This window comes from Syngnathoides biaculeatus, chromosome 6 (assembly GCF_019802595.1).
Source record: "Syngnathoides biaculeatus isolate LvHL_M chromosome 6, ASM1980259v1, whole genome shotgun sequence".
NCBI classification, from domain to species: Eukaryota; Metazoa; Chordata; class Actinopteri; order Syngnathiformes; family Syngnathidae; genus Syngnathoides; species Syngnathoides biaculeatus.
In genome coordinates this window covers 6,291,614-6,305,469 of record NC_084645.1, presented here as the reverse complement: position 1 = coordinate 6,305,469, position 13,856 = coordinate 6,291,614, and the positions used below count along the sequence as shown (strand labels likewise).

Here is a 13,856-nt window from a genome sequence, read left to right as displayed (position 1 = left end):
AGCATGTGCCCACTATATAATCTCAATAATTCAGCATATATGTTGTGGAGTAGTTGCCTACACGGAAAGGAACTGCTCACATCAATTAAAAAAATGGTTTAATGTAAGTTCTATTGCATGAGAAGTTAAGAACTTTTAACAGTTTAATTTCCTAATTTGTTCGGATGAAGAGTACAAAAGAATACCATCATGTCACACAATCTCCTCAAAGTTGTAGGCTACTTTCCCGACGACACGGCACGACATGATCATGAGGGATGTGACTACCACGCAAATTGACGACAATGTAGTAGGCCGAATGCATTTCTTCTTGTGATGCCGTACCAGTAGTGGGCCACCAATCGTTCTTATCGGAGTTTGCGCACTAGGCACTTGCATTGTCTAGCGGGTGACGGTTTCCGAGCGTACAGGAGCCGAGAGCTGATTTCCCTTACGACGGGAAGGAGATCAGATCGAACAAAACGAGTACCCCTGGTCGTTGCGTGGCGGTCAGACACGCAGCAACAGTTGTCACGATGTGTGAACTGAGATGAGACGGCAGCGGGAGAGCGAATGTTGCGGTGCTGCCGAGGCACGAAAGCGTTTCTCATCACCTGGGACAGCCAGGGGAGCGTTACATGTGTGTGATCCCGGGATCTCTGCGTCATTTAGCAGGCCAGCCTTCTCCCGGCTGTCTGGAAGAGAGCCGAATACAGCAGATGCCCGGGCCGGCCAATGATCCGCTCAGCGGGGAAACGAGCTGTTGCATCCGCAAACGGTCACGGTCGTAGCTGACGAGCCTGCGGAGTCGGGTGCAGACAGGCGCGAGGAAAGGCAGACGGGCGGGCCGAGAGACAGACACGAGCGAGGGGAGGGGGCGCCAGTCTGTTACGGCTCTCTCGACCCTTTGCGGATCGAGCCGAGCCCACCAACCGTCGTTTGTTGGATGGGGGGGAAGCAGAGCACGGCGGGGCGGACCCGGGCTGCTTTTACCGGCGTTTCGACGGATGACAGCGCGGTGCCGCCGTCGGCCCACTTCGGCCACTACCGCTCGAGCGGCACCATGGGCCTGCGCAGCCGCTCGGCGAGCTCTTTGGCCGCGATTGGCATCGAGCAAAGTCCCAACGTTCCCTTCGGATTTTACACCCCCAGAGACACGGACTCTGATCCAGCTGGAGGTGGGTCAGGGGGCAGTCCCGCTGCTTCTCACCGAACCGGCTATCAGGACAGCAGAAGCGGACGGCCTCACGCGGATGGGGTTCTCTATCTTGGCTCCCGGGGGTCGCTGGCTGACTCCTTGCCCCTGCACATCGCTCCCCGCTGGTTTAGCGCTCACAGCGGTAAGCGCGCTCTGAGAGCCGCTCGTTGTCGTACGTATTACACCCCATCCAGTCAGTCAAAATGACCCCACACAGGCATCCTGCTTTAAAGGCTAGTCGTGCCCACATTTTGAGATCGAAAATGCAGAGTGAAATGAGCATGACTTGTAACTAAAGTGTTGCAAAACATTTTTCTTTCTTTCTTATGTGGTATCGATAACTATTTGCAATGTATTCCAAGACTTTCATTTGGATTGTCTTTTCTGAGTTTGGATAGACACAGTCAAAGGGGAATTAATTGAATAATATGGTTATCAGTGTACTGTAGTTTGCAGGCTAATATAATTGCACAGAGCTCGCTTTATATTTTTCTATTGGGCCTACAGTAATCACAATAGATACAACTCTCAGGGGTCACGTGTATGCCACACCGAGACCCCAAGTAGTGCTCAAGTGCCAGCCTGGGGGATATCCATTCCAGTAGGAGACTTACCGGGTATACATATGCTCTTAATTTGTATTTTTTTAAATAATAAACCAAATGCGTACATTTTAATTTCAACAGGTGTGTGCTAACTCCCATTTACCATGAGTTGAAATATGACACATCGCCTTTTGTAAAAGGTGTGTGCACATGTGGAACCACGTTATCTCGGATGTTTAGTTTTACTTCTCTTTTCCATTTTGACTTTCGTTTTAATTTTACACGTTTTCGGTTTACTGATAGTGGAAAAAAAAGATTTTACTAGTTTATCCTGGCTTCACCTGAGGCCCCGTAGCTCAGTGGTTAGAGTGTTGGTTTGGTTAACCAGGGGTTGTGGGTTCTATCCCACAGGAGCCTCCCCTCCCTTATAAGGGTTGCGTGTCACTCTGTGGCGACCTCTAACAGGACAAGCCGAAAGAAGCTTTCTATCTTTGTTTCACCTCTTTTGTTCACTTTTATCGTTGTCTGCGTTGATCATGTTACCAGAAATAATACATACTACTTTGTAAAGATAGTAGTGCTAAGCTTATTAGTATATTTGCCAAAACCAAATTCTCAATACAGCTCTTGTAGTGGATCTGCTTACATGTTAAGGCAGGTCAGTGTGTGAATGAGTTGAGCATTGCATGTGCGTTAAAAATGTTCAAAAGCACAGTTGCTCTAAGCAGGTTTAGGCCTGGTTAGTACTTGGATGGGAGACGGCCTGGGAATACCATGTGCTGTTCGCTTCTCTCCCCAGGTAAATGCAGAGGGCTTGTGTCAGGAAGGGCATCCGGCGTAAAACTGTACCAAACAAATGTGTTTGTGGCGACCCCTAACTGGACAAACTGAAAGAAATAGAAGAATATGGGTAAAATGTTAAAGCTAAGTGGACCAAACCACAAAAATTGTATTCATTGATTTCAAATTCTTATAATCATTTCAAAATGTGTCTCATCTGAGAACCATAGTATCCAGTAGTTTTAGGATTATTTTTTTGTGGTCCCATAAAAATTCAGCTTTAAGTGTGTTGCCATATTAATATAATATTCCAAGGGCCTTCAGACTGAAGATTGCTGGCCGATGCCAAATATACATTATAAACATGTCTGTTGTTGTTTTTAACAATCTGAGCCAATTCGGTTTTAGATTGAATAAACGGCATTATCTAACAAGCCACCATTGATGACATTTTTCAATTTTCTGATCGTTTTACCACTATTCGAATTCAATTGGTCCATATTACATGAAGCCGGTTGCTGAGTTAGGTGACGAACATGATGGTACATAATGGTAAAAATTAAGGCTGTAATGATACAACGTCACAATTTGATACATATGTATCACAATTTCTGACCCACGATTCAATTTTCATTGAATCATGAGTATTCGAATAGTATTCGAACGCACACACTCATCTGACTTTTTTCTTCAAATTGAGCAATATTAACCCTCGATCATGGCTCCAAAGAAGGCAAGTGGAACTGCTGGTGCTGAAAAAAGGAAAGTGGTGCATAAAACTGTCGACTTCCATCTTTTGGGTGGGGGTGGTTAAAAAAGAGATCATGATATATATATAAAAATCCATTTCTTAGCTGCTTATCCTCACAAGGGTCGCAGGAGTGCTGGAGCCTATCCCAGCTGTCAACTGGCAGGAGGCCTGTAAACTGGTTGCCAGCCAATTGCAGGGCATAAAGAGACAAACACCAACACTCTCAAATCACACCTACTGTAGAGGCAATTTAGAGTGTCCAATTACTAATGCATGTTTTTGGGATGTGGGAGGAAATTGGAGTGCCCGGAGAAAACCCAGGGCACAGGAATGTATATATATATATATATATATATATATATATATATATATGTACACTACTGGCACCAGTCAACACATTTCCATCTCTATTCTTAATCACCCTTACCTGCTGCACATCCTTCCCATCTCTATCCCTCTGTCAGGCCAACCTGTAGAGATCCTTTTCTCCTTCTTTCGTGTCCAACCTGGTGTACATGTCTTCATATGCCTCTTGTTGAGCCTTTGCCACCTCTCCCTTTGCCCTACGTCACATCTCGATGTACTCCTTTCGACCTCTCCTCAGTCCTCTCTGTGTCCCACTTCTTCCTTGTATGACTCCCTGTACTTTGGGGTTCCACCACCAAGTCTCCTTCTCCCCTTTCCTACCAGAAGACACCCTAAGTACTCTCCTGCCTATCTCTCTGATTACCTTGGCTGTCGTAGTCCAGTCTTCTGCTGTCCACTGAGAACCTGTCTCACCTCTTTCCGAAAGGCCGCACAACATTCTTCCTTTCTCAGCTTCCACCACATGGTTCTCTGCTCTACCTTTGTCTTCTTAATCTTCCTACCCACCGCCAGAGTCATCCTACACCCCACCATCCTACATTGTCGAGCTACACTCTCCCCTACCACTACTTTACAGTCAGTCATCTCCTTCAGATTACATCGTCTGCACAAAATATAATCCACCTGCGTGCTTCTACCTCCACTCTTGTAGGTCACTATATGCTCCCCCCTCTTCTGGAAATAAGTGTTAACAACAGCCATCTCCATCCTTTTTGCAAAGTCCATCACCATCTGTCCCTCAAAGTTCCTTTCTTGGATGCCGTACTTACCCATCACTTCTTCATCGCCCCTGTTTCCTTCACCAATATGTCCATTACAATCTGCACCAATCACAACTCTCTCTCTGTCTGGGATGATCAAACCAACTTCATCCAGTTCCTTCCACAATTTATCTTTCAACTCTAGATCACATCCTACCTGTGGGGCATAGTCACTCACCACATTACACATAACACCCTCAATTTCAAATTTTAGTCTCATCACTTGATCTGATACTCTTTTATCCTCCAAGACATTCTTAGCCAGCTCTTCCTTTAAAATAACCCCTACTCCATTTCTCTTCCCATCTACTCTGTGGTAGAATAATTTAAACCCTGCTCCTAAACTTGTAGCCTTACTACCTTTCCATCTGCTCTCTTGGATGTACAGTATATCAACCTTTCTCCTAATCATCATGTCAACCAACTCCTGAGCTTTTCCTGTCATAGTCACAACATTCAAAGTCCCTACACTCAGTTGTAGACTCTGTGCATTCCTCTTTTTCTTCTGACGATTGATCCGTTTTCCTCCTCTTCTTTGTCTTCGACCCACAGTAGCTGAATTTCCACCGACGTGCTGCAGGTTAACAGTGCCGGGCGCGGGCGTTGTTAATCCGGGCCATGACCGATCCGGTATGGGATTCTTTAGATGAAGGCTCATATTTGTTTGGCACAGTTATTACGCCGGATGCCCTTCCGGACGCAACCCTCTGCATTTATCCGGGCTTGGGACCGGCCTACAGATTGCACTGGTTTGTTCCCCCATAGGGCTGCATTGCTTCCTTCCCTTCATTACCAAGCAAAGATAGGGTGAGCTTCACCTCTTTGTGAACAAGTGTGTGAGAAAATAGTCGAACAATTCAAGTACAATGTTTATAAAACCATATTATTCATTAAATGTCAAAATGAGAGATGGCCAGAAGTGATGTCCTCACCACCGGAAATTGTGTCATCATTTGTTGCCAGAAGTAAATTAGAAGTGATGTCACTGTTTGGTGCTGTAAGTCTGGTCTGTCCTTGGCCGTGGGCCTTATTTTGACAGATTTATGGCTTTGACCTTTAGATGACAATGAAAATAGTAATTCAAAGGATCATGAGCTGCCACCAGATACTTCAGAGGTTTATTAAACAATAAAACTGGTACTTTAAAAGGGTTACAAAACAAAGTATCAAGATGTAAGATTGGTACTTTAAAAGCATATCCTGGACTTGACCCTCAACCCAGAGCAAAGTTCCTCTTTCTCACAAGATCTGAGAAGGGTCTGCCTATGTCTATAGAGCTCGTGCACGTGAAACAGAACTGTTCAACATCGTGGGAGACATTGAACCGGAGGAAAATATTTACAATACCTGAGACCTGTTGTGCTGTTGGTTGTCACAACAGAGGAGACAGCTATTCAAAGAGATCATTCTCTAACATATCAGCTGAAAAGACCAGAAAAGGTCGATGGATTTCGGCAATTAAATGGGATGGCTGGTGCCCAACCAAATACATACCTGTGTAGCGATCACTTCATTTCAGGTAATAATTATTCTTAATCTCAAATACCCAATTAGTATCTATAATTCCAAGTTGACTCATTTGAGAACAATGCGTATTTAATAAAAGAAAAACTGTTTATCGCAGAGAGGTTTACGTGTGGAAGCAATACGCTTCCGTGTACGAAGGAGTTTTCTCCCTGTCTTTTTTCCCCCCAATCATGGTTAATGAATGCGAGTTTGTGTAAAACCAGGGGTCATTTGTTCAAATATTGGTATTTTTATGGAATACTATCTGAAAAGACCAAAAAAGATTAATGGATTTCGGCAATTAAACGTGATGGCTGGGGCCCAACCAAATACACACGCCTCTGTAGCGATCATTTCATTTCAGGTAGGAATTATTCTTCTCAATCTCAAATTACCAATAAGTATTTATAATGCCAAATTGACTCATTTGTGAACAGTGCGTATTTAAAAAACGTCCGTCACAGAGAGGTTTGCATGTGGCAGCGACACGCTTCCGTGTACAGAGGAGCTGACTTGCTGTCCTCTTTTTTTTTTTCCAGTCATAGTTAGTGAATGCGGGTTTGTGTAAAACAGGGGGTAATTTATTTAAATATTGGTATTTGTTTAGAAAACAACTGAGTGGGTCCCTCATGATGTGGGATTTATTCCTGATTGAGAACAGATCCAATAACCTCCCCACCCCAAGTTTTTTTTTTCATCCTCAGAATGTGAGTCACTTTTGTTGCTGAAGCATTTCATGTTGTTAAATTTAAAAAAAAGAATCCAATTTCTGATTAACCTGCAGCATATGTATTTCAAAACATCATAATGCATATGCATTCAGCCATTTTCTTTCCCGCTTATCCCTATGAGGGTCGGGGGAGTGCTGGAGTCTATCCCAGCTGTCAATGGGCAGGAGGCGGGGTACAGCCTGAACTGGTTGCCAGCCAATCGCAGGGCACATTGACACAAACAGCCGCACTCACAATCACACCTAGGGGCAATTTAGAGTGTCCAATTAATGTTGCATGTTTTTGGGATGTGGGAGGAAACCGAGGTGCCCGGAGGAAACCCACGCAGGCACGGGGAGAACATGCAAACTCCACACAGGTGGGTCTGGGATTGAACCCAGGACCTCAGAACTATGAGGCTAACGATTTACCAACTGAGTCACCATGCCGCCTTCATAATGCATACAATCTATCAATTGATTTGAAAGTCAACTGTTGTCACTTGACTAACCAATTTGTCATGATAAATTGTAGGTAGAAAACACATTGTGTAGCTAGCATTTATCTACACTTGTTTCTCAAATTTGATAACGCAAAGTAGAATATGACAATATTTAATAATTTTTCATGTTGCTCAACTCACTAGTGTTGACGCTTTTATTAGTTATATTATTTTCTACATATACATGAATGCTGCTAAATTTAGACCACTTTACTCACTAAAATACGAATAGCTGTTAGATGATACTTTATATTGTAACAGAATTATTTAAAGTATTATGTTTTGAGTCCCTGTTTGAAGTTACTAACATTCAATCATGAGTTTCTTCAAAAGAATGAATTACTAAAATGGGATATTATTATTAAAATATTGCCACAGAGATGTTTGCACACAACTTAGCCTTTTTAGTACTTGCGATTAGCGAAATCTTTGCATGATATTGTATACACACAGCGTTGTACTTATCCCAGTATGATGTTTTAGTAGTTTCAAAACTCAACAACAATCACCCAAAAAACATTAACAACAACTGTTGCGACGGTACTCTTCATATAAAACTGGTAAAAAATCAAGGTCTTAAAAAGTAATAACCTGATTGCTAGCTAATCCACAGCATATGTATTTTAAACTCCATTTATTGTATGTATGTATGTATGTATGTATTTTAAACTATTTGAAACTCACCCAGGGTCAAAAGGAGCAACAGTATGCCAACAGGATCCAGGGGCACGATTGAGTGACACTTCGGCCTTGTAATCAGTCTTCTTGTAATCCACTACGGCAAATATATCCGTTTAATTTTTCGAGAGCAGTGATTCCAAACCAGTGTGCCGTGGCACATTAGTTTCCCCCCCACCCCAGTTTGTCTGATGGCTGTCCAGGCCACCCAAAGTGAGGAGCTTGGCTGAGTAGTTCAGGAGGTTGGCTAGGATGCCAATCACCAGAGTCCCTACAGGGCCACTCAATCAGACATCTGTGAGGAGGGTTCCAATGGCAAAGCGGGAAGAAAACAGCAGTCTGGTCACATACCAGTGCGGACGAAGCAGCGCTTAGGCAGGAGTGAGAGGCGGTGGCTGCTGTCGGTCGAGAACCGCCGAGGTATGGTCGAGAGGCAGAGGCGGCGGCTGCTGCTGGTCGAGCACCGGCAGGGCATGGTTGAGAGGTTGTGGCTGCTTGTGGTGTTGGTCAAGCAGCGCTGAAGCATGATCGAGAGGCAGAAGTTGCTGGTGCTGCTGGTTGGTCGGAGTGGATACGAGAGTGGCAGAGTACACACGGACTCAGGAAGGTGAACTGGGAAACATGGGCGATATAGAACAAGTTGACTCATTGGTGGATTTTGCTTAGCGTGGCTTGTGCAGAGTGAAAAGGGAGGCATAAAGCTGACCTCTACTTGGAGGCCTCTGCTGTTCTGAATAAATGGCCAGGAAAGGTCAGAGGAAGTGGACTTGGGCTTAGACACACAGGGGCTAGAGACAGTGAGAGGTGACAAAACTTGACTTGGACAAAAATACAGAGGGATAAACTAAACTTTATATCGAAGTCAGAATCGGGCAGGTGGTCATATACTGTAAGTCAAGTTTCTCTTCAAAATCAGAAAAATCTGAGTCTAATAAAACGTGGTGCTGAACGGGTCGGCCGTGGAGGAGAATCATAAAACGCGGGGGGCAAAGCCCACTTGGAGAGGGTCCGCTTGGTCGGCAGGTTGAGTGCGCTGGAAGGCAGACCAGTTGCATGACTGGCAACACTCCGTTTTCCCGCTGGGTCCTGTTCTGGCCAGTTCATTCTGTCATGAGCATAGGACATGGGGTAGGACATAAATGCTGGACTCCGATGCAGTGACATGATATTGAGGGTGGTTTTATTCCAGGCAGAGGTCATCCGCATGTTGGCAGTCCAACAAAGGCAAAAAACATGTGGCAAAAGGCATGGTCCAAAAACATGAAAAAGAGGTCCGATGACTACTAGGCAAAAACAAGACTTAACTGGACTTGGCTGTGGTGTCATAGGAACACTGGCCGTGACAAAGAGGCAAATACGAAACAAGAAGCTTGTACACTCACACAGACTAATGCAGTCTCATACAGTGAAATGGTACTAGTGATACTGGCCACGCCAATGACAGTGAAGCTTGCATATTCAACCCCATGCCTGTATGAGTTTGCTACCGGCACTCTGGTTTCCTCTCACATCCCAAAAACCTGCATTAATTGGAGACTTTAAATTACCCATAGGTTTGAATGTGAGTGTGAATGGTTGTTTGTTACATGTGACCTGGCAACCAATTAAGGGTTGTACCGGGGTCCTCCTGCTCGAAAACAGCTGAGATAGGCTCTAGCACTCCGATGACCCTTGCGAGGATAAGCGGCTCTGGAAATGGGTGGATGGAGTTATAGTTTTCCTTATATGTATAGCTTAACCTACATTTTATTGTCATTGTGTGTGGTAATACTCTAAGAATATTGTCAGTAAACCGATGGAAATTATTATCTTTTAATGATACAGATTTCAAAAGTTGCCACCCTGTATTTTCTTTTTCGAAATGATGTGGCCTCCCTTTGTCTTCCTCAGTCCCCTGCTCCCTCACTCCTAGCCTCTTCCTCTGCCATAATTCATTCACCCTTTCTGTTGTCTTTGCTGGATTGCCTCTGAGTACACTAATTTAATCAATTACACCCTCAACTTTATGTTTTTGGTTTCTTTTCTATACTGTCATCCTATTTTTTCCCTCTGCCCACCTCCTAACACTTGCAGCAGGAAGGAGATGAATAATCATCTCCCTCCCACTGCACCCTTGTGATCCTTACTTAATAGCACAGCTCAACCAGATTCCCCTTTTCTCCACTGTCTACCTGTCCTCTTCAGTTATTGATAATTATGAGCCATATTTCTACATTTGGAACTGATAGGACCTGGTCAAGGAACAAAATAAAAACATAAAAAACATCTACTTGGTTGTCATTCTTCTGCAGATATTTTATGTAAGGTTTAATTGCAGTCAAACTTCTACAGTGCTATTGATCATAAGCAGAGCATGTTGATTGTTTATCCATTATGCTCGTAGGCAGTGACATGCTTTCAAATTGGTGTCTGTTCCTATCTTCTCTATGGTAGCCATCATGGTTAGTTTTCATATTTATGAGACAAGGAGCCAATCAAATGTGATTAAAACCATAATTGTTTCCCTAATCATATTATGAGTATTTTCTGCACCAATGAGAAAACTCGCTGCGCTGTCAAATTCAGCCCAAATGCTGCTGAGGCTAATGAAGGTGCTAGCTACCATAGTCCTACAGCCCCATTGATTGATTGATTGATTGATTCATTCATTCATTCCGCTTATCCTCACTAGGGTTGCGGGTGTGCTGGAGCCCATCCCTCCAGCCTCACTGTAAGTAAATATCTCACTAGCCAGTCAACGATCACCCACTGCTGTACTTAATTAAATACAGCTGCTATACATGCGGTGGTCCAGTGTCCATGCCTCTCCCTTTGCAACTGGTTGGGGCACTTCAATTGGGCTTGGGCACTTCCTGGATCCTACCCCCTGGTTTGGTCCTCTGCTGAACAGACACCCGCCCCACCCTTCCTCAATGTGGCGGCTCAGATACTCTGTGCAACAGTCTGATATGTATGTAATATTGTGTTCATTCAATCAGTAATGCAGCCCGATAGTGGCACAAGCCAGTGCAATCAGTAGGCTGGTCTCAAGCCCAGATAAATGCAGAGTGTTCCATCAAGAAGGGCATCAGCTTAAAACTTTGCCAAACAAATATGAGCGTTTATCTAAAGAATCCGATACCGGAACTGTCGTGGCTCAAGTTAACAGTGCCTGCCCCCGGCACCACTAATCTGCAGGACGTTGGTGGAAATTCAGCTACTGTGAGAAGAGCGAAGAGAAAGAAGAGGAGGAAAGCGGATTTGTTGGCAGAAGGACAGTAATGCACAGAACCTACAACCGAGTGTAGGGACTTTGAATATTCGGACTATGACAGGAAAAGCTCAGACATGATGGCAAGGAAAAAGGTTGGTATATTTTGCATTCAAGAGAGCAGGTGGAAAGGTTTAAAGGTTTAGGGGCAGGGTTAAAATTATTTTACCATGGAGTAGATGGGAAGACAAATGAAGTACGGGCTATCTTCAAGGAAGACCTGGTTTAGAATGTCTTGGAGGTGAAAAGAGTATCAGATCAAGTGATAAGGGTGAAACTTGAAATTGGGGACATTATGTATAATGTGGTGGAGCAACTACAAAGCGTTGGCCTCACAGTTCTGAGGACCTGGGTTCAACCATGGCCCTCCCTGTGTGGTATTTGCATGTTCTGCCTGTGCCTGCGTGGGTTTTCTCCAGGCACTCCGGTTTCCTCTCACATTCCAAAACATACGACATTAATTGGACACTCTAAATTGTCCCTCGGTGTGATTGTGAGTGTGGCCGTTTGTCTCGATGTGGCCTGCAATTGCTTGGCAACCAGTTCAGGGTGTACCCCGCGTCCTGTCCATTGACAGCTGGGATAGGCTCCAGCACTCCCTTGTGAGGATAATCGGCTAAGAAAATGGATGAATGTTTACATGTGGATGTCATCAGAATTGTTTTTGTTTTGTTACAAAAGTTTAACCCAACTACTGTCTCACGGACATGATTTGGTATATTTTCGTGTATACAGCCTGAATATAACATGCAGTTATCAATTGTCATTATTTTGGTAGTAGTTTTGCATTTGATGTATAAACTACATTAAAAAAAGAAAACAATAGCCGTTGTTCTGAATCACTGTGAATACTTGCCCTGAGAAGTAAGCAGACACTTCCACCATTTTTTAAATAGCGTCAAATTATCATTATCTTTAAGTAGAAAAAAATGCAAAGAGCGATACTGTATTATTATTTCAACCAGTTCAAGGTGCACCCCACTTCCTGCCTGATGATAGCTGGGATAGGCTCCACCACTCCTGCGAACCTTATGAGTATAAGTGGCTCAGAAAATGGATGGATGGGTTGGATGCTTATTTATGGTTGATTGATTATTATTATTTGTCCTCTGATTGCCTAGCAACCAGTTCAGGGTGTACCCCGTGTTCTGTCATAAGATTGCTTGGATATGCTCCTCTTTTTTTATTCATCTTTTGATAAAGTAAGTTTCTTTTGGCTTGTCCCATTAGGGGTCGCCACAGCGTGTCGTCTCAGATGAACGCACATACTTGTTTGGCACAGTTTTTACGCCGGATGCCCTTCCTGATGACAGGGAGTGGAGGCCCCAGTGGGATATGAACCCACAACCTGGTTTACCAAACCAATGCTCTAACCACTGAGCTACAGATCTATGTAAGCATCCTCCTCTTGAACAGAAACAGCTCTCTTCTCTTCCCTCACAACATCCACCTACCTTCTCTTTGGTCTTCCTCTCGCTCTTTTGCCTCATTACCTTTCTACAAATATTCTCACTTTTTCTCCTTTGGACATGTCCAAACCACCGAAGTCTGCTGTCTCTAACTTTGTCTCCTAAACATCAAACTTTGGCTGTCCTTCTAATGAGTTCATTTCTAATCCAATCCAAACTGCTCACTCCTGGAGAGAATGTTACCGTCTTCATTTCCGCCACCTCCAGCTCTGCTTCCTGTTGTTTCTTCAGTGCCGCCGTCTCTAATCCGTACATCATGGCCGGCCTCACCACTGTTTTATAAACTTTGTCCTTTGTCCTAGTACAGACTCTTCTGTCGCATAACTAACCAGAAACCTTCCGTCCGCTTTTACCTCCTGATGGGACATGTTTCTTCAGTTCATTACTACACTAACCATTGCTCTAAATTGTTGATCCCAAGTATTTGAAGTCCTTCATCCTTGCTATCGCTACTCCTTGTAGCCTCACTCTTCCCATTCCAACCCTCACATTCATGCACATATATTGTCTTACTTCGGCTAATCTTCATTTTTATCCTTTCCAGTCGAGACAACACACCTAACACATTTCTAACTGTTATTCCATCTGCTCCCTGCTTTAACTGCAGATCACTGTCATCTGTGAACATCATGGTCAAAGGGGATTGCAATCTAACCTCATCTGTCACGCTATTCATTACCATTGCAAATGAGAAGGGGTCAGAACTGATCCCTAATTCAGTCAAACCTACGGTACACCCACCACTGTTTTGCTGCCCTCACACATATCCTGTACTATTACAACATACTTCTCTGCCACACCAGACTTCCGCATGCACTAGCACAGTTCCTCTCTGGGTACCCTGTTATAGGCTTTCTCTAGATCCACAAAGACACAATGTAGCTCCTTCTGACCTATGTACTTTTCCATTAACATTTTTAAGCCAAATAATGCATCTGTGGTACTCTTTCCAGGCATGAAACCATACTATTGCTTGCAAATACAGTACTCACATGTGTCCTGAGTCTAGCTTCATCTACTCTTTCCCATAACTTCATTGTGTAGCTCATACACTATTCCTCTATAGTTCGCACAGGATTATACATCGCCTTTGTTCTTAAAAATGGGCAGCAGCACACTTTCCCCCCATTCCTCAGGCATCATCTCACCTCCTAGTATTCTATTGAACAAGTTGGTCAAAAACCCCACACCCACTTCTTCAAAAATTCTTAAATACCTCCATGGGTGCAATATGTCATCAGGACCAACTGCCTTTCAATTTTTAATCCTGTAGTGCTCTTCTAACTTACCCCTCACTTAATATTGCAACTTCATGGTCCACCACACTTGGCTCTCATACTCTACATTCTTATTTTCTTCAG

The 13,856-nt window shown here is 43.9% G+C and overlaps 1 protein-coding gene across 4 annotated transcripts in view; it reads left to right on the top strand.

The window, feature by feature from the left end:
• The first annotated feature begins 176 nt into the window (after window positions 1–176).
• znrf1 (zinc and ring finger 1) overlaps window positions 177–13,856 on the top strand; it is a 66,990-nt gene continuing 53,310 nt past the window's right edge. For 3 of the 4 annotated variants that reach the window (XM_061823398.1, XM_061823401.1, XM_061823399.1), the window contains exon 1: window positions 177–1,349. In XM_061823398.1, the coding sequence (XP_061679382.1) occupies window positions 926–1,349 (424 nt within the window). In that variant the 5' untranslated portion in view covers window positions 177–925. The remainder of the gene's footprint in view (window positions 1,350–13,856) is intronic. The other variant, XM_061823400.1, reaches the window with a different exon arrangement.